The sequence below is a fragment of the Triticum urartu genome, chromosome 2, assembly GCF_003073215.2.
Source record: "Triticum urartu cultivar G1812 chromosome 2, Tu2.1, whole genome shotgun sequence".
In the NCBI taxonomy this organism is placed as follows: domain Eukaryota; kingdom Viridiplantae; phylum Streptophyta; class Magnoliopsida; order Poales; family Poaceae; genus Triticum; species Triticum urartu.
In genome coordinates, this window is record NC_053023.1 from 148025532 (window position 1) to 148046316 (window position 20785).

The following is a 20785-nucleotide window of genomic DNA, read 5'->3' on the forward strand; positions in this document are numbered from 1 at the left end:
ATCTTAGAGATGGTGTCCTCATGAGCCTCGATCATGTCATTGGCTTCACCAAGTTGTTTCAAGAGAGCAACAAAGTGCTTCTTGGATTTTCCCTTGAGTTTGCCCATAAAGGCCTCAAACTCGTTAGCCTCCACATTAGCTCCCTCAAGTTCATTAATGCAATCCGTTGGGGAAGGATGATTAATGATGGTAGTTTTGATGTTGGAGGTTACCTTGTTGGTGGCTTTAGCCATGAGGCACTTGGCGGTGATGCTCTCGTTGGGTGAGTCGAAGAGAGACACCCGTGACGTTGTTGCAATGGAAACAGAGGCCATGGCAACCGACTCATCATCTTCATCATCGTCATCATCCTCATTGTACTCTTCTTGCACAACCAAAGCCTTGGGAGGAGTCTTCTTGGAGAAGTTGTTCTTGTTGGGGAACGACTTGGCCTTGTCCTTTCGGATGAGCTTGCCACCATTGTCTTCCCTCTTCTCATACGGGCATTCCGCAATGAAATGACTCACGTTGCCGCAATTGTAGCAAGTCCTTACACGTTGCTTGCCCCTTGTACCACTCGAGTTGTTTTTGCTAAAGTTTGGCCTCGAGTTTTTCTTGCTCCAAAATTGCCTTGAAGCAAGTGCCATGTGTTCATGATATGCGTACTTCGTATCTTCGAGGTTGCTCTCCTCTTCTTCCTCTTCTTCGTCTTCCACGATGAGCTTGGCCTTCAAAGCAAGGTTAGGCTTCTTTGCCCGTTGAGAACGGAGCACTGCATTGTCGGCGGTCTTGTACAAAATGTTCATGGCCACAAACTCATCCAACACTTCGCTTGAGGTCAAAGTGTGGAAGTACGGTCTTTGACGAATGACGGAGGACATGGCCTTGTGATAGGGCATCATTGCCTTGAGGAATTTGCGCTTGATCCAATTGTCATCCGTGTCCTTGCTCCCATGATCTCGTAGTGAGACCGCGAGTTTGGTTACTCTCTGATAGAGCTCACGAGGTTCTTCATCTTCCTTCATTGCAAACTCATCGGCCTCGTCTTGTACCACTTCATAGTTGGAGCGTTGAATGCTTGCGCTTCCCCGGTAGAGAGACACGACACAATGCCATACATCTTTGGCCAAGGCGAAAGGACGAAGATGAGGTAGGTCTTCCGGTGGAATTGCATCTTGAATGATGAAGAGAGCATTCTCATTGAATTGATTGTCCGCGGCTTCTCGAGGAGTGAAGTTGCTTGGATCATGTGGATAGAAACCTTCTTAAATGATTCTCCAAAGGTTAGTGTTCACATGATTTAAATGACGTTTAAAGCGGTAAACCCAAGAATCAAAATCCTCATTTTTCACAATCTTAGGGGGAGGACCGGCATGATTCAAATGAGTGGAAGGAACCGGTCCACCATAAACAAGTGGTGGTTCCACATGGGCAAAGATGTCGGTGCCATTCTTGCCACTAGAAGAAGGAGCCTTTTCACTACTAGCTTCCCTCTTGTCGGGGATAGCATCCGTCACCTTGTTGGCGGGATCACGCACTTTCAACGGTGCGGTGGATAGTTTAATCCCCTCAAGAAATTTAGTAAACATGCTTTCGACTTCGGTCGTCATGGAGGTTTTCAATGTCTCCAAGGCCACATTGAACTCCTCACGAGAGACCGAAGTTCCCCCATCTCCCGTAGACGAGATCGGATTCACACCGGAGTGTTCCTCCACACCGTCTACGGTATCAACCATACTCTTTGGACGGTAAAGTCCTTAATAAAGAGAAGAGGCTCTGATACCAATTGAAAGGATCGATATGGTTGACTAGAGGGGGGGTGAATAGGCAACTAACAATTTTTAGCTTTTCTTTAACAATTTAAACTTTGCATCAAAGTAGGTTGTCTAGATATGCAACTAGGTGAGCAACCTATATGATGCAACGAGGATAGGTACACAAGCAAGCAAGAGATATGAAACAATTAAGCTTGCTCAAATAAAGGCACGAGATAACCAAGAGTGGAGACGGTGGAGACGAGGATGTGTTGCCGAAATTCCTTCCCTTTGAGAGGAAGTACGTCTCCGTTGAAGCGGTGTGGAGGCACAATGCTCCCCAAGAAGCCACTAGGGCCACCGTATTCTCCTCACGCCCTCACACAATGCGAGATGCCGTGATTCCACTATTGGTGCCCTTGAAGGTGGCGACCGAACCTTTACAAACAAGGTTGGGGCTCTCTCCACAACTTAATTGGAGGCTCCCAACAAAACCACGAAGCTTCACCACAATGGAATATGGCTCTGAGGTGACCTCAACCGTCTAGGGTGCTCAAACACCCAAGAGTAACAAAATCCACACAAGAAAGTATGGGGGAAGCAAATATCCTTTGGTGGAAGTATAGATCTAGGTCTCCTCCTTCAATCCCTAGCAAATCAACAAGTTTGAGTGGCTAGAAAGAGAGATCGGGCAAGAGAGCTTGAAGGGCATTAATGGTGGAGTGAGAGAGGTACAAGGTGGGAGTGGTAGGTGGGAGAAGCTCCCTTAAATAGTCACCCACATTTCCAACCGTTACTGCATTTTTTGCACTGCAGCGGTACAACCGGTCCTTGTCCTGGTACAACCGGGACTCACGGTGTAACTGCAGAACCCTACCAAGCGGTACAACCGGACAGGCGGGCGGTAGTACCGGCTAAGAAAAATAACCGGACTAACCGCCTGGCTACCGCTCAACCACCGCATCAAAACAGGAGCTTGACCGGTACTTGGGCGGTGCCTGGCCGGAACAACCGCATGGCCTTGAGCTCTTGGGCGGCTAAGTTCTGAGCGGAAGAACCGCTCGGACCACAGGTGGTACCAGTCATCGTGGAACGACCGGACCAACCGGGCCACTACCGTCCAAGAACCGCATCAAACCAGAAGCGAGAGCGGTACTTGAGCGGTGCATGGACGGAACCACCGCCCCAGCTGTTGCAGAGCATGGTGGCGGTACCACCGCCCGGAGGCAGCGGTACAACCGCTCGAGCAAAGCTGGTGAGCGACAAGACCCAGCGGTACAACCGCTCCAGAGAGCGGTACAACCGCTGGGCAGAAACAATGAGTAGGAAAGAGGGGAAGAGGCAAGGAAAACTCTCTTTCTCACACACACCTGAGAAAGGCAAGGAGAGGGTGAGAAAAGTGTACGTGAACTGATTCCTCCAGAGCTTCCTAATGAGGATTCCCTCTTGATAGTACGGGTACTCTACGACCAAAGAAAATAAAAGCGTAGAGGACACGTCTTCGATTTTTTCCTTCGAGAGGCAATAGCAATCCGATGTAAACCTAAGCATCGAGAACCTGAAACATATAGCACACGATTAGACCACAAAGGATTGTCATCATCATCCAAAACATAAAGTAGGGAAATGCCCTTTCAGACGGTCCTCCGTCGAGGAGGCCGCCGAAGATTTAGTTGAGGTACTGTCAATGGCCGCACCATCATCTGCCTTATATTTCTTCCGGTTTGCATTCTTTTGAGGGGTTCCACCATTAGAGCTGCTAGGTGGATCAGGCCCTTCGAATGTCACCGGTGATGGTGTTTGAAGTGCTCGAATCATCTGCCCCCCTTTTACCTAAAATGAGAGGATCATTTATCTGTCCAAGTTGTGTCACACCATCAGCATTGGCCAGCTGAACCCCGGGGTCGTACAAAGCGTTTGTAGCATTGAAGCGCCAGCTATTTTGCATGAATTGATCCCGTCTAGTGGGGTCTACAGTTGTAGCAAAATTCTTGCGCTCATTACCGTGACCTCGGCCATGGGATCTGTTCGCTCCCCGTCCCCTACCATAGTCGTTCACGTCACCCTCATCACCAAAGACACCTGCATCCTGTTCCGAGCTGCGATCATAGCCTCTGCCCGGGTTCCGGTTAGCATTAGCGCCCCTTTTAGCAGCAAGTATAAACGGACCCTACTCCATATCTTTATCATCATGTTCACCGGATCCACATTCTTCATGCCAGTGCCCTAGCAGGCCACACATGTAACAGAAAACAGGAAGTTTCTCAAACTTGACTTGGTAATATTCAGTTTCTCCTCCCTTTGTAAATCCAACAAACCTTGTCAGTTTTTTTGTGATGTCGAGTTTAACTCTAACACGTACGAACTCACCAATAAATCCATTCGGCAGAACAATCTGTAGCTCAACCACTTCACCTATGCGCTGCGCCATGTTCTTAACGAACTGCTCTCTCTTAAGCACCATATCAGGGAGTCGATGGATCTGACACCATGTCTCAATTTTATCCAACTTTACTGATTCCGGGTTCTTGAACCCATCATACTCATCAATGATCAGTGCCATGCCCTTGAAATCCCAAGGACCCTGATGGAGCGCCTTATTCCAGTCTGCTAGACAATTGAACTGCACCGAAAACAGGTTTGGGTTAATTCTCCTCCAAAGCACCTCCTTGGCAGGGTTCCAAGCCGCTTTCATGTCGGCGATCAACGCCCCCTGTCCAAAGGACTTGTTCGTCAAAACCCTGGCCAGCGCAAGCCACTTTGGTTTCTCATCTGGTTCCTCCGCTTCTTCTTCCCACACCAAATTATCCAATTCATCCTCCTCCAAATGCAAGCGCTCCAGCAAGATGCTAGGGTCATCAGGGGTTTTGGATCGCGATCCGCTAGCCTCCGAGGGTGCGGCCATCTTCCTGGTCGGTGAAACCCTTGCCGTCAGGGTCACGCAAGGGCAGACCCAGCAGCCGGGGCGGTAGCTGCGGTCGCCGCAGGGGGCGATCGATCACAAGGGAACTCTCGGCGGCGCCGCCGGGAGGACAGGGAAACCCTAGCTTAAGTCGCTAGGGGACTAGCAGCATAAAAAAAATGCTACAACACATGTAGCTAGGGAAGATGGGGGCTAGAAACAACTACAATTGTGTAGTAGTATTTGTGTATGCTGAGCCAAATGTCTTTATCTAAAAAAATGCTGAGCCAAATGTGGTAGTCATGATGGTGTCGGTTACTGTATTATGCGCATGTGTTTGTGGTCAGGATAAGTGAAGTTTAACATTATCTAGGTTGCTCTGGTGGGTGTGCAATGCTGCTTTGCGCCTCTCAGTGCGTGATATTCTGCTAAAGATACTGGCAGTGAGTATAAAAACAGCTAGATCAAATAATTTGGACTAATATAACCTCAACGTGGAGCTCAGGGGGGTTCAGTAACCAGTCTCATTACTTTGGGGATATTTGGAGATCATCCTGTAAACTTTAGTAGTAGTTGAGAAAATGATAGGACACTTGACAAAAATACAGGCTCAACTTCGCTCACCTCACCTCACCACACTTGACAAAAATACAGGCTCAAAAAGATAGGACACTTGATAAAAAAGATAGATGTACGATGCAACTTTGCACCTCGGTGCATGATATTCTGCTAAAGGAACTGGCAGCGAGTATAAAAGCAATTAGATTAAATAATCTGGACTAATATACCAGTATTGTGGTGCTCAGGGGGCCGGGGGTGGATACTCCCTCCGTCCCAATAATATAAGACATTTTTGCAAGGTAGAGCGAGTAACCAGATTCGTTACTTTGAGAAGGGATCATTCTGTAAACATAATAGTTGAGGAAAATATAGAACAGTTGACAAAATATACATGTACCATAATATAAGACGTTTTTGCAACCTAGAGCAAGTATGTTCAGTAACCAGACTCATTACTTTGAGAAGGGACTAGCCTGTAAACATAGTAGTTGAGGAAAAGATGGAACAGTTGACAAAGTATACAGGCTCAACTTCCACATTTTAACTAGTAATCTGATTTTTTGGTTTTCGACATTTTGACTTCCATTTTCCCATCTCACGAGAAAAAAAACTTCCACTTTGGGCAACTTCTGTAGTTACAGACAGGATCACAGGAGGATCGATCATCAACATATATCCAGTGGTGAAGCACATTCAGAGTTCAGAGTATCAATCATCATTATCTTTGCCAGCCAGCAGCAGATTTTTCCAAGTGAACACACACTAGCCTCACTGAAAATATACATATCCATAGTATAGGAATTGCAAAGAGTGCAGAGTAGCAGAAAACAACTTTTTAAAATCCTTTCTTGGATTTCTGTTCACAATGCACAAGGTGGCATGGAAAGACAAATGGAGCACTAGAATCAGCCAAACATTCCACCACTCACTGATATCACCAGAACCATATGGATAAATCAAAACCCAACTCTAGAACTAGAACAAACAGCTAAGAAACATGAAAACTCGCAAAAGGTTTTGTTAGGCTTGCTAGATCCTATATTCTACTGTTAGGATTCGTTCATCCGATGTAGAGTAATCAAAGAAATCTGCCCATCGCGCTTTTGTTACTAAACCTTCCATGCATGAAGTAGCAAAGTAAAACCAAACCGATGCACTTGACGCTCCTTTTCATCCTGTGAGCAAGACCTTGCCAAAAATTTCTCCATGGATCGGCCTGACTGAAACAAGAACACAGCGCATCCATTCGACGAACCAAATAGCCAATCGTGCACATCCCAGAGCACCTCCACGGGCAGGCCATCAACATAGAACATCTGGTTTCCTCTGAAGTTCCATGCAAGCCTCTTTACCTGCAGCACTCTCTTCTTCCCAATCCTGATCTCCAGGCTTGGATCCTTCGTCCCCGACGTGTCACATTCTATGGTGATATGATGATGCTGACCAATGTCCGAAAACCGAGCCTTTGTGCAGTACACCTTCTTCCCGTACGTGTGCTCCTTCCTGGCTATCATGGCTGCATCACAAGGTAAAGCATCCGAAGACGCCTTGTGATCCCCCACCCTGGGCATGTCCCCGAGCACAAGGACAGCCTCGAGATCAAAGATGAGAGCAACATAGTATCCTTGGACAGGCTCCGGCCCACCCGCAAACTTGGCCGAGGAGAGGTCCCAGAGGATGTCCAGCGCGCCGCCGTCCACCTCCATGGCCTTGGAGCCCTTCCGCTTGGAGAAGAGCCATGGCTTTATCTCTGTCTTGCAGAGGCAACGGCCCGAGGGATCGTGGACGGCGATGGCCAGAGCCTGCCCCATGGCCGCCTTGCTCCAGGTGACGGTGACCCTGCAGGATTTGCCGCGCAGGCGGGCCAGGTAGGCGCACTGCACCATGCTCTGGGCGCTTGAGGAGGAGGGGTGGGCGACTTGAACGCCGGTTTGGCTGAGGCAGGACGCGAGATCTCTCATGGCGGCGGTTGCGAGCTGCAGCCCGCGCCTTTGCGGCTTTTCGACGAACACTGGGTGTGCAGCGAGCGCAACCGCCCTGTCTTGGTTGACGCCCGGTCACGCGCCGCGCGCGCAGGAGCGTGTTCTGCTCGGTCGGATGCAGAAGCAGAACATCTTCATGCTTTGAGGCCTGAAAAGTGGTCGAGGTGATCCGTCAGAGCCGCATCTCTGCCCTCCGTCTCCGTAGCACAAGATGTAGCCCCTGTTCGTCGACCTGGAATCTGGAACAGACGAACAATGGCAAATACAGCAACAGTAATAAGAATCGGAAACACAGAAACGCCAGTCGAACAGAAAAGCTGCAACCTTGGAGACCAACCAACGGAATGGGAAAAAAGAAGATAGCAAACCTCTCTCAGCGAGATGAAGAAGAAGATGCCACCAGCTCAACCGCAGCAGCGAAGAAGAACGCTGAGAAACAGCAGGCGGACAAATCCACTGCGCTCACCCTGAACAAGAACTCTGCCGCTCCACAACGAAGTGCCCCCTTCACTCAGTAGTCAGGTAGTAGTAGTAGTACTGAGGTGCAGTAAAATACAGGCAGTAGGCAGTGTGTCTGCCGTCCATTTCATCCTTCCTTTCTTTCTTTCCCTTTTGCTTGGGCTCAAGCGGAAGCTAAGCTGGCCGTGTTGGACTGACCAAAAGCAAGCGGGCGGAGAGAAGAGGACAAGCATGGCAGGGCGACCGCGGGCAGCGCTAGGGTAGGGCGTCCTTGGGGAATGTGGGCAGCGCAAAAGACGGCGAGGCGCGCGCGGGCAGCAACAAGCTGCTGCGGAGACCAGACAGACAGGTCTCGGGCTGGGGAGAGCCTGAGATGCTGCCGCGGTTGCGCTGTCCAATCACAGCACTGCACAGCGGAAGGTCGTCCCTCTCCCTCTGTGGACACGTGAGCTCCACCTGATCCGCGTCTTCCGCCGCTGGGCGCAGACCATGATGGCCCCGTATGATGTGGAAACATGTATACTGAGGTGCAAGCTGGAGCGCCTAGAACATCAGCGAGGACAACGGGCACATGTAAACTGGTTGGAGAAGGGACACAAGAACACATCTTATTTCGATTTTTCTGAGTTTTTTCGAGAAGAAAAAATTACAGCCCTTGTGGGCGTGACACGTGTGATGAGGTAATTCTGCGCACAAGCTTTTTTAAACTGGTTATAAGATTAATCTTTTTCTATTTTCTAATACAGCACAGACGTGGACGCTCATGCATACACACGTACACTCACCTATATGAATGCACGTACACACACGCTACGTTACGAACGACTCAGTAGTCGACGGTAACGTCTCCTGCAGGGACGAAGGACGCAGGCGAGACAAGAGACAACTACAAAACAATTTTATGTTACACATAGGGGACGTTAGTTCAAAGTGCTCCATCGATCCCTTCAACATATACACTAGATCGGCAACGTGCCTTGGCGCGAGGGTGCCTGTCCGAACGTTTTGGTCAAATGTGTAATGTTAAGTTATTAGTAACTTAAGTTGCTATTCGGACGATGAAAAGGGCGATGAAAGCATGATATTACCACCATGTGTCTAAATAGGACTAACAACGTCTGAATTAACTGAAGCTATAAATTGATGTCAGATAGAATGTAACTAAAAATATTGGTATTTGCTTAACGTTGCAACCTGAGAAACCTCGAATCACCCACCCATAAAGCTGTTGCATCAGAAAGTATAGGTAAATGTTATACTTTGTGTATGTGAGCCAAGAGGGTTTATGTCAAGTTGTTGTAAGCTAAACAAAGCATGATTTAGCGATGCCAGGAGCTGACTATAAAATCAGTAACTGTAAGCTAAAGCTAAAACATAATGAGATGAAACCATATACGAAAATTAAGGGAGATTCGTATATAACAGGAAGAATCACCAAAGAACCAGTTGGAAACAAAGATTGTTCACGTGCACAAAATGGGAAGCCACCAAACAGTATACAATCATAGAAAGCACACTTCACGATAACAACAGAAATCCATAGGATATGTAATAATTGTTCAAAAGAGCATCAAAAGGGCAAAGGCCTCCGTAAACATGCTGGGTACAATGTGCTGACCGAAGCTCACCAGATACTATCCGTGGTCTCGAGGCGCTGCTCCGATTTCATGCCAATATAACATAGCCTTTTTGCCAACTTTTCTGTGCTTGCAAGTGTTGTTTTCATAGCCGCTTTGGTGTTGTCGCACCCTCTTAGGCGCCGAGCAGCTGTTGTATTTTGTATCTGGGTAGAATACGAGCTCATGTATCTGACAGCATAGTACCATCCTCCGCGTGCCTTCTTTATTGTCTTGTTTGCTGCAACCAGCAACCTCACCAGGTGTGTGACTTTATTTTCTAGCCTTTTAACATGGATGTAGTGATAATCCCTGATTTCCTTGCCACATACATCCTCCATAAACCTAATGGCTGCCATAGCAGCACTGTCTTCCGCTTCGTCACAGTTCTTTGAGATCAGACCAGATATTGAGGTTGGAACAAGCAAACCATCGATCAACTGTAACGATGAATTGAAAGTAACCGTCACACGAGACTCATTGCTCGGATATGTCTTGTGTTGGTAAATCGCAGGGGGCAACTTGAGAGCTTGCAACATGAGGGCAAACATGTGGGAATGAGGAATCAGTATTACATAGTCATCTTCCTGCAGAAAGAAAAGGATGAAATAATTGGGGGACAAAGGTGTAATCTCACAAGTTATTGCATTAATTTGTAAAGTGAGGAACAATAAGTTTAAGTTATGTTGATCAAACTAAATCAAGCTGTTGTAAGATGGAAAACAAACTAAACTCAGGAAAGAAGAATGTTTAAAAACATGTCGTACCACTAAGTAAATTGGTCTTGTGCTAAAACAAGAAGATTCGCTAATTAACAGTTAGGTGCTGGTGCATTATTTGAGTTTGTCAGGTACAGTTTATCACCAGGATGAAATTATTCGTTTAGTGCAGTTCCCTTTTCCTCTCTTATTCCAACTTCACGTCCTGACCACCAAAAGGAAGGGATAAGCAAACTCGACTTGGTGTTGTTTTATTATGTACAGAGCATGTCACAGTTAAATGCCATTTGTCTATGTATCTAGGTTAATCTAATTATTACAGAGCATGTCACAGTCAGATACCATTTAGAGACGGAAAGGTAATTGACATAAGGTGTGGTCTCTGGAAAAGAAAATGTAGCTGCATAGAAGGTTCAGACAGTATCATACTAACCGTGAAAACATGAAAATAAGCGAGTAATTGGTTTATGTATGATAAGAAAAAGGGAAGAAGAGCATAAACTACATGAAAGCGGCCTGCTGATAAACTAGAAGGGCCTCAATTTTTTCCTAGGTTGAAGCATCAAGCACCCTGTGGCTAAACTAAAAGTGTTATGCGCTCCAGCTTTTCCAGATAACATAAGAATAGTAATAAAAAGAGAAACGAAATTAGTTTTATCTGGTTCACAACCATTTATGTGGGGTTTAATAATGTAGTCAACGACCCTAAGAAAAATCCATTGGATCGGGAGAAGGAAAACACTTGTACCTATGTTTTTGGTGACCGCGAGTATGCACAAACCCTAGATGAGACATGTGTTTGTCTTCAGAGATAGATGTGAGATGTTCTTTCAGTCATTTTTTTTCAATCGTCCAGTAAAATCAGAGAGGGGATGTGATGGGTGTCGGGTCACCTACGCAAGCCCCCGCAGACAGCTGTTGGTGGAGCAGGCGGAAGGCGCCAGCGCGATCTGAACAAGGAGGTCTTCGGCCGCCATCGCGATCTGATCAGGGAGCTCGTCGTCGGCCATCGCGATCTGATCAGGGAGCTTGTCGTTGGCCATCTTGATCCGATCACAGAGCTCGTCGGCGGCAATCGCGATCTGAAATCCACAGATGCTGTAACGTCCGGATAATTTAGCTACAGTAATACTATGTTGATGGTACCACGGCACCACTATTACTGTTGCTAACCTCTCTTAGATTCGAAAGCGACTCGAATTCAAATTTCAGATAAAGTCAAAATGAAAAGTTTTTCAAATGTCAAAAGTAAATTGTGAAAAGTGTGGCAAATAATTCATAGGTGTTATTGGTGAGGAAACCAAAATAAAATATAAAAGGTTTAAGTGAAAAAAATTATATCAGTGGCTTAAACAATTATATAAATGCCTTTTTAATTTCTAAAATGTTAAACTATTTTATTTGTGAGCGAAAATTTTTGTAGCAGAGGTATAGATAGTAATACTAATTATAAAGTACTTTTGTATTTTAACTAAACTAGAATATTGTGGAAATTAAATTAAACTGTGGTAAGAAAATAAACAGAGGTGAGTAATTAAAAAACAAAAGACCTAAACTACTAGACCTTTGGCCCATTAAGCAAAAACCGGCCAGCCCACATACCCCTTCCCTCCTCCTCCTGTTCACGAGGGGGGATCGTGGCGGCCATCGCCCCGTCGGCGGCCACGCGCCGACCATCGCCCGGCCGCCCCCCTCTACAAAACCCCGGCGCCCCCCTCCCATCGCCGAACCCTAATCCCCACTCCCTCCCTCACACGCCCCTCGCCCTTCGGCTCCAGATCCACTTCGGCCACGTCCCGCCGTCGCCATGGTCGCCGTCACCCACGCGCTCTTCGTCACCCCCGTGCCCTAGGACCTTGTCCGCCTGCTTCCCCGCCGTCTACCACGTCGTCATCTGCTACTAGCTCGAGACGGACGCCCCTGCGACGCCGTCCCCGCCACCGGTGTCCTCCTTGGCCCGACGGACACCGTCGACGGTTCGCTCCGGCGAGCTCTTCCCCGAGCCCATTCTAGCACCTCTGCAGGGACGCTGTGAGCACCGCCCCCTCTCTCCCTTGCTTCTACCCCATGCTGTAGCTCGCTCTTCGTGTCATCTCCGTCGTTACCGAACCATCGCACCGCTCGCCGCCGTCCATGCGGTTGCCGTCGAGCTCAACCGAGCTTGTTGACGTGCTCAGTGCACCCGTAGAGTTCTTACGCGCTTAGCCCCATCACTTTGCTGCTAGCGCCGCTCGCGCGCTGCTCCGTCGTCCGGTGCCTCCCGCTGCGACCCGCTCTGCTGCTGCTGTAGTTGCCGCCGACGCCCGCGGCCCATGCTCTGCCTGTTGCCGTTGCTCTGTGCTGCTGCCACTACGCCGCTGCCGCCCCGCCGCCGCTAGCCGGCGCCGTCCGCGCGCGCGACACCGCGCCTGACGCTGCTCGCTGCTCCCCGCGCTGCTGCTCTGCTTGCTGCAACACTTCTGCTGCTTCTTTTCTTGCTACCGCTACTCTGCCTATACTACTGTTAGTACTGTAGCCGCGCTAGCTAGTTTTTCAATTTCTACATCAAGTAACCCCCTCGACTGCCCCTAAACTATGGTTAGACAACTACTAACAGGCCTTAAAAAATATGAGTAGAAAGTATACTTGGCAAACTCCATTTTATCCCATTGGACCAAATCCTTTTGATGCATGGTTTAATTCCTACAAAAATCACAAAGTTTAATGTTTTGTTAATAGAAAAACCGAAAACAGCTTTATTTTCATAACTACTTTAGTGCTGTTGATGACCAAGCAAATGAACTCTAGTAGAGATGAAAGTGCTACTATCTTATAGATCAAAGAAAAATGTTCAAAATTTATATAAGGCACAAAATCATAGAAGGTACAGATTTATAGTTGTAGCCTTTTGAAAACAGCTAAAAAATGTTTAAAACTGACGAATTCTCAGCCTTTGCAGAATTTGAGCGATTTTCAGGATTTTGCTTAAAGCTTTGAAAATTAATAGAAAATAATCCGTAACTTGGATGAAAAAGTTTTATACATGAAAGTTGCTCAGAACGACGAGACGAATCCGAATACGCGGTCCGTTCATCTGTCACATGCCCCTAGCATGCTGAACATGGAACATTCCCTCTCCGGTCATCTGTCTGACACAGGTCCGGAACCGGGAAAACATTCCCGGTTGACTTCCCCTTTCATCGGTATCGTGTAGCACCGCGTTAGAACACGTCTAGCTCTGCATGTTGTCCTGTTATGCTTTGTTTGCTCTGTATTTATTGTTTCTTCCTCCCTCTTTTCTTCGGTAGACCCCGTGGCGACCGCCAATGCCGCTATGTTCGACTACGTCATCGATGACCCTCCTTATCTGAGCAACCAGGCAAGCCCCCCCTTTGATCATCCCGATATCGCCCATTCCATTCTCTCATGCTTGCATTAGATTTTGCTACTGTTATTGTTTGCTTCTATTCTGATGCATAGCCTGTTTTTGTAACCAGCTTATTGTTACCTACCTGCTTATCCTAAACTGCTTAGTATAGGTTGGTTAGTGATCCATCAGTGACCCCACCTTGCCCTTGTTACCCCTACTTCATCATCGAAGACCCGATCAACGGGATCGAAGATCGGGCCCCGGCATCGCACATCACTTTCCCCTTAGTTGCTCGACACTACTGGGTTACTATCGAGTACCGAGGGTGAGACCTCATCAGCACTTCTGATGTTAACCCTGTAGTGTAGCTATTCGGTCGTGGTCATCGAGGGTGATTTCCTCCTTAACCACTTCCGATACGGCTCTGTCGTGCAACCCCTCAAGTGTGAACCTCGAGGGTGGATCCTCTTACGTTCACCTTGATGATTACATCGAGTGGAATTTACCGAGGGTGATTCCTCGGGTTTTCCCCTTGATGTTTGGGCACACGGATACTTGGACTTTACAACTGTTACTTGGAAAGGTGGGTCGACCCTGAGGGGTACCCGCGAGTGATGTGGAGACGGGTTGACCTGGAGGGTGCCCGTGAGATAATTACGAGGCGTGGCCGGGCATTCTTAGCCCTTGCCGCAAGTCTTCGAGACGGGGCGACGGGGTCACATCTTTCGTGAGTCTCTGTTTGTTACCGCGCGTTCCTAATCCACTACAATTTGGATATTTGATCCGAGGGGCCTCTGGCTTGATAGCACTAACCATCACGTGGGCATAGTATGGGCGTTCTGCGTCGTATGCATCAGCCGAAACTTAATAGATGTCAGCAACTGAGCGGCGCGCGCCGGGTTGGACTGCGTAAGCACCTACCTTTTTGAAGGAGGTAGCTAGGTCTGCGCACCGGCCGCCCTCGCAACGTGCAGGAGTTTCTGGGGAGATGGCCCATGACCCCTGGGGGCATAGGTTTAGTCCGGCGTGCTGATCTCTCTATTAAGCCTAGGTTGGGTTGCGGCGTATTGTTTGGCCGAGGCCGGGTATGACCCAGGAAAGTGTGTCTGGCCGGAGTTAATCGAGCGTGGTGGGTAAGTTGGTGCACCCCTGTAGGGAAAAAAACATCTATCGATAGCCTGTCCTACAGTAACGGACACTTGGAGTTGTATCCCGATCGATACAACTAGAACTGGATACTTGAGATGAGTCATGGATTGTGATGATAACTGGATAGTATGGATCTGGGATTGCTTTCTCGCAGGGAGTCGAGAAAGGATCTCTGGCTGAGGTTGATAACACTACTACTACTTTACTTTATGCTACCCTACTCCCTTCTGTTGCTGCAAGATGGTGGTTTCCAGAAGATGCTAGTCTTCGATAGGACTAGGCCTTCTCTCTATTCTAGCATTTCTGCAGCCCAGTCCACATATACAACCTTCCTTTGATAATGTTGCATATGTAGTATAGATCCTTGCTTGCTGAGTACTTCGGATGAGTACTCACGGTTGCTTTGCTCCCTCTTTTTCCCCTTTTCCTTTATTTCCGGATGTTGCAACCAGATGCTGGAGCCCAGAATCCAGACGGCACCACTGACGATTACTACTACACCGAGGGTGCTTACTACTACGTGGAGGCCGCCGACGACCAGGAGTAGTTAGGAGGCTCCTAGACAGGAGGCCTTGCCTTTTCGATCGTAGATGCCTTTGTGCTAGCCTTCTTAAGGCAAACTTGTCTAACTTATGTCTGTACTCATATATTGTTGCTTCCGCTGACTTGTGTTTTCGAGCTTATGTATTCGAGCCCTCGAGGCCCTGGCTTGTAATATAAAGCTTGTATTATTTTAATTTGTATCTAGAGTTGTGTTGTGATATCTTTCCGTGAGTCCTTGATCTTGATCGTACACATTTGCGTGTATGATTAGTGTATGATTGAATTGAGGGCGTCACAGATGCGGGCACATATTTAGAGTCCAAAGGGGAAAATAAAAACGGTGTATGACCGTGCATAAGCGAGGACTGGCCTGGTCGGTGGAGTTGAGCTACGCAGGGCGAATCGAAGAGGCGCTGCGGAGGTCGGTTCAAGACAACGCCGCCACGTCGAGAAGACGATGCAACTGCAGGAGGATAAGACGATGTGGACGAGAGAGCGTGTAAATCCCTAAGATTGACCTATGTATAAGATGGGAGAATGACAGAAATAGCCCCGCACCGGATCGAGCCGGTGGAGCGTTTCTGCATCTCCTGGGCCGGCCCACGAGGTTCGGGTGCATTTTAATTTTTTAAGTATCTCATTTGCCTCTCATTGTATTGCCTAAAAACACTGCCTTCTATTGTTTTTGTAGTTGTTTGGCTACTAAAGTCAATATCAGATGCTACGAAAAACGAGTAATAAAATCTTAGCAGCTGCTGGTAAGAAAAACGTCCCCGCATCATAAAATTTACATTTGAAAACTCGCCTCGGATTTCAATTTTTTCAACTGTTCGATGTTGAGGAGGCGGCTACCGGTAGAAGTCTCACTAAAAACGTAGAAGACATGTGCTTAAGGCACCTGAGCAGCTCTCATTGGAAATTTGTCCCACAGATATCTTGTTCCAAGCCTTTGGAGGTGCAAGCATCAAGGAGAATACAAATCAGTTTGCACATGTTGGGAGAAGGACCAGATATAGAGAACAACAATCATCAGAATCATACAAAGGTTTGTTCTTTTTTCTTCTGCAAAGCAAGCAAGACATGTGGAAAGCACAAGTGTTATGCAGTTTGCATAACCAGCATAATAGTCCATTTAGTCATACGCATAAGCAAGCAAGACATGTGGAAAGCACAAGTGTCATGTAGTTCACATAACCAGCATAATAGTCCATTTAGTCATACGAATAGAAGAACAAGTGCTCAGTACATATCGTGATTACAAAAAGGACACAACTAACAGCATCTTGGGAGATATAGTAGACGACCATTGTGTCGCACCTGGTGATTCAACCGAACCTAACGAACAAGAATGCCAAAGAGAAGTCACATATCAAAGTACATGAAAATTACTGTGAAGACATCACTTGTTTTTAAGTACCTCTTTACTCTTTGCAGTCGCGCTTGCGTTTTCCAAATAGATTTTTGTGAGCATTGCACACAGATTGTTTCCCAGCTTGTTTGTTGTTCAACAGTTCAGAATAGTTTAATGATCTGGTATGTGCAACAACTAAAGCCTAGGGAGGCAAGGTTTATCAACATTACCTTATCCCATCTAGTTTGGGAGGAGGTGTCATCTGCTGGTTGGTCGTGCTCTGCACGTCCTAAGAAGGGATCAATATTAGTAGCAACGCATCAACGAACACTATCTGAAAGCAGTACAACAGATGGACTGACAACACGTATGCTTGGTATGTAACCCTGACCAGGAGAATTACCAACTGGTACATCAAGCAGTTATATCATAATGTGCAACAATAGTTACGAAACGAACCAGCACATATGAGAAAAAACATGAGAAGAACACACTTCTTAGCAAACAGACACACTTCCTAGCAGATACACAAGTTGCAATGATGGATGGTGCATTAAAATGAAACAAGAAAATTTCAAAAAGACAAGGCAGGGTGTTACTAATTGCAATGGGGAAGCATTGTTCGCATATTGGTAGTTGCTTAATACATCAATCTCTTTAGACATCATGGACATCTTCACGTTTAAGTCTTTTGATTGGTCTTCAAAGAGCATTGCCCATGAGGAAGCTACAAGTAGCTTGCGCCAACAAACTTTTACATGGTAATTTGCATCATCAGCAATGACCATGGATTTGTCTTTTAGATAGGTCAGGACTGTTGAGCTAGCCGATTCTACAGCAGCTTCCTTTGTTATAGCATAATCCCCATGGAACACAGCTGGCTCTGACGTGTGCCTGCTCTTGTCAGCATTCAAATGAAGAGAAATCGATGCATACAATTCTCCATCTCCAGCATCAGTCACCTTGGTGTTTTCTATGGTAAGACCAAGCCTGTTTAGAGCCAAGTCCAATATATACCGTCGGCTTACGGTCACACATCTTGGAGAGAGCTGGTGAGCAGGACAGATCGAGGAATCTACCATTAGTCGTGTGTCTAAACCAGAGAAGATCTGCAGTATAGAACTAACATATCACCAGCAAACGGGCAAACTTGAGGCAAGAACGGAACATGCAACTCCTCATCTGATACGTAGAAGTCGTTCATCGTCCTTTTGCCAGATACCCTTCTTGTTTATCTGTGCAGAGGAAGTGTGGATGCTGCTGGCGGCTAGGTCTGAAACGGGAGAAGCAGGGAGGGTGGAGTGGTCGGAACCGTGAAAGTTGGTATATATATTTCCATCTGTTGGGCTGGGCTGGGAAGGCCAGCCACACATGGACCAGACAAGCGTGAGCGCCCCCTGAAAATAAGGAAACCAACGTGTGAGTAGGCCAAAAATTACATTTTTTATAAAGTACTCCCTCCGTTCCAAATTACTCGTCGCGGAAATGGATGTATCTAGAACTAAAATACATCTAGATACATACATACTTGCGATAAGTAATTCGGAACGTTCCAAATTACTCGTCGCGGAAATGGATGTATCTAGAACTAAAATACATCTAGATACATACATACTTGCGATAAGTAATTCGGAACGGAGGGAGTATGAAGTTAGTATATGTCATCAGCCTAAGTCATGAATTCAATTTTGATACTTAAAGAACAAGAGTAGTCCAAAACGGTGTATTATCGATGACCTTGGCAGAATTCTGAAGACATAAGAAAATGCACGCATGAAACAAAGCAGTAGATACAGTATAGTAAACAAATTAGAAAACCAACATCACATCTACAGCTTAATTGGTTCATAATTTACAATTACTATAGGGTGGACCGTCTAGTAGCATCGATCATACAACCATCAAGGATTGTCTCATAGGATCGACCATACATAATTTACAATAAGGGTAGGGCAGGTTGCCATCACGGTACTTTATAACATTTCTGTAGAGGCAACAGGGCTAGATACGCTGATATTACTTGACAAACCAAAAGAATTTTCGCATTCTCACATGGTCGAAGCATCAGTCGGATCCATCATTGAGAAATTCGTCGTACAAGCAGTTTGCACCGCAAGCACTCTCGAGGTCAGACGAGTAGTAACCACTGTTATGGCCCTCATGGTCAGAAGGGTAGTAACCAGAAAACTCGTCACATTCAGAGAAGTCGGACTCAGTATCATATGGGTAATCACCAACGCTTTTGACTGCATCAGTTGACATGGCAGACAGATAGGCAAGGTTGTCAGCTTCTTGAGAAAGATGGTTGCAATCCCAGGCCACATCATCTACAACAGAAGAGGATCCTGTAGGCAGGTAGTTGACCGCCATCTTGTCAATACGCCCTGCAGAACCGAGCATGTCATCTACAAGTGACCCCCAGCCCTTTGCAATGGCCCTGACTTGGAGATTTCTTTTTTTCCACCTTAGCCTTCAGTTTTCTGATCTCCCTGGCCTGCTCGGCAACAGTGTTGGACATGTAGCTTATATTGGCCTTAATTTTCTGCATCTGAGGGCAATCAAACTTAATATCCATGGTGTCCTGAAGATGTTCCAAGCAGCTGGTAGCAGCATTTTGTATGGCCTCGTTGGCATCCACAGCTGGGTCACCACTGATCCTCATATGTGGTGCTGGTGCAGACGAATGCGATCGTGATGGTCAGAAGACAGCAGTAGCCACCACCCGGCCCCGGGAATATGAGCAGGTCTTGTATTTCACCTCCGGTAAACCAACTTCAGCAAGAACGGCGCTAAGCGGAGGCTATGGCCTAATCGTGACAGAACGCTTCATCTATTTAGAATATGTAGAGTGGTAAGTCATCTATACAACAAGAGGAACACATGGAAATATCTTACTACCAAAGAAACATAACCATAGAAATGTATTATGCTTTATCAGCGACGGGTTCAGATCGAGCAAAGCATATGTGCAACAGCAGGTCGGAAAATTTTTAGAGTTTTGTAACGACACAATGACGATGTAAATAGGTTGTTAATTATGTCAGGCGCATTATTTAAAGGCATTTCTCAAACATTAGCAGTGCCGTGTGTCAACTACAATCAGCAAAGGCAAATTGGTAGACCAAAGGAGCTAAACGGCATGATAGGAAGCAAATCACAGGCAAACATGGATAGGGTAAAAAACGATATTCATGGTACCTAAACAGTTTGACACACAGTTGACTGAAGAACATAGCTAACATAACAGTTGTACTACAAATCACAAGATAAAAACATTATCTCCTTGTCATAGATCAATGATAGGCCCAGATGCATAAATGCCAGACATATCTAAAGCAAGCATGGTTTAAAGTCAACCAAGCAAACGAGGTCTACCTTGGCAGCCGGTGACCCTGCAGGATTTGCCGCGCAGGTGGGCTAGGTAGGCGCACTACAGCATGCTCTGGGCGCTTGAGGAGAAGGGGTGGGCGACTTGAATGCCGGTTTGGCTGAGGCAGGACGTGAGATCTCTCATGGCGGCGGTTGCGAGCTGCAGCCCACACCTTTGTGGCTTTTCGACGAACACTAGGTGTGTAGCGAGCGCAACCACCCTGTTTAGTTGACGTCCGGTCATGCGCCGCGCGAGCAGAACATCTTCATCCTTTGAGGTCTGAAAAGTGGTCGAGGTGATCCATCAGAACCGCATCTTTCCCCTCCGTGACACAAGATGTAACCCCTGTTCGTCGACCTAGAATCTAAAACAGACAAGCAATGGCAAATGAAGGCCAGTTGAACGGAAAATCCGCAACCTTGGAGATCAACCAACAGAAGGGGAAAAAGAAAATAGCAAACCTCTCTCAGCGAGATGAAGAAGATGCCACCAGATCAATTGCAGCAGCGAAGAAGAACACCGAGGAACAACAGTACGTTCGCTCACCCTGAAGAAGAACTCTGCCGCTCCACAACGAAGTGGCCCCTACACCCAGGAGTTAGGTAGTATGTAACATCCCAAAATTCTAAATTTTGGAATGTTATAATAAATAGATAGTTTTGATTGCTCTGTGATTGATTGACTGAAAGTGAGTGAAATTCGAAACTTTTTGAAAGTTAAATGAGAGGGAATAAAAGGACTTTCCCAAACTTTCCTTCTGCATTTTGATCTCCGTGAATTCAAATTCTTTTCATCGCAAAACCCTAGAGAGAAGATGACATGACTTCTTCCATTTATTTAAATGACAAGGGTTTTTGAAAACATTTGAATTTCATTTGAAAATATTTCAAATTCAGAAACTTTAAGCAACTCAATGATTTTCACGAGAGAATATAATATGACTTCTTCAAAATATATGAAATATGAGTTGGAAGTTTTAAAAGAATTAAATTCAAAGTCCTTTTAAAATTATTTTCCATTTGGAGTTATTTGGATTTTATTCAAACATTTT

At 46.5% G+C, this 20785-nt stretch overlaps 1 protein-coding gene across 1 annotated transcript; it reads right to left on the bottom strand.

Moving 5' to 3' along the window:
- Nucleotides 1-5911: 5911 nt before the first annotated feature.
- LOC125541313 lies at nt 5912-8066 on the bottom strand. The gene is made up of 2 exons (XM_048704759.1): nt 7547-8066; nt 5912-7417 (listed from the first exon to the last, which is right to left on the bottom strand). The coding sequence occupies exon 2, from the start codon at nt 7155-7157 to the stop codon at nt 6306-6308; it is 852 nt and encodes a 283-aa protein (XP_048560716.1). The 5' UTR covers nt 7158-7417; nt 7547-8066; the 3' UTR covers nt 5912-6305.
- Between the last annotated feature and the right edge of the window lie 12719 nt (nt 8067-20785).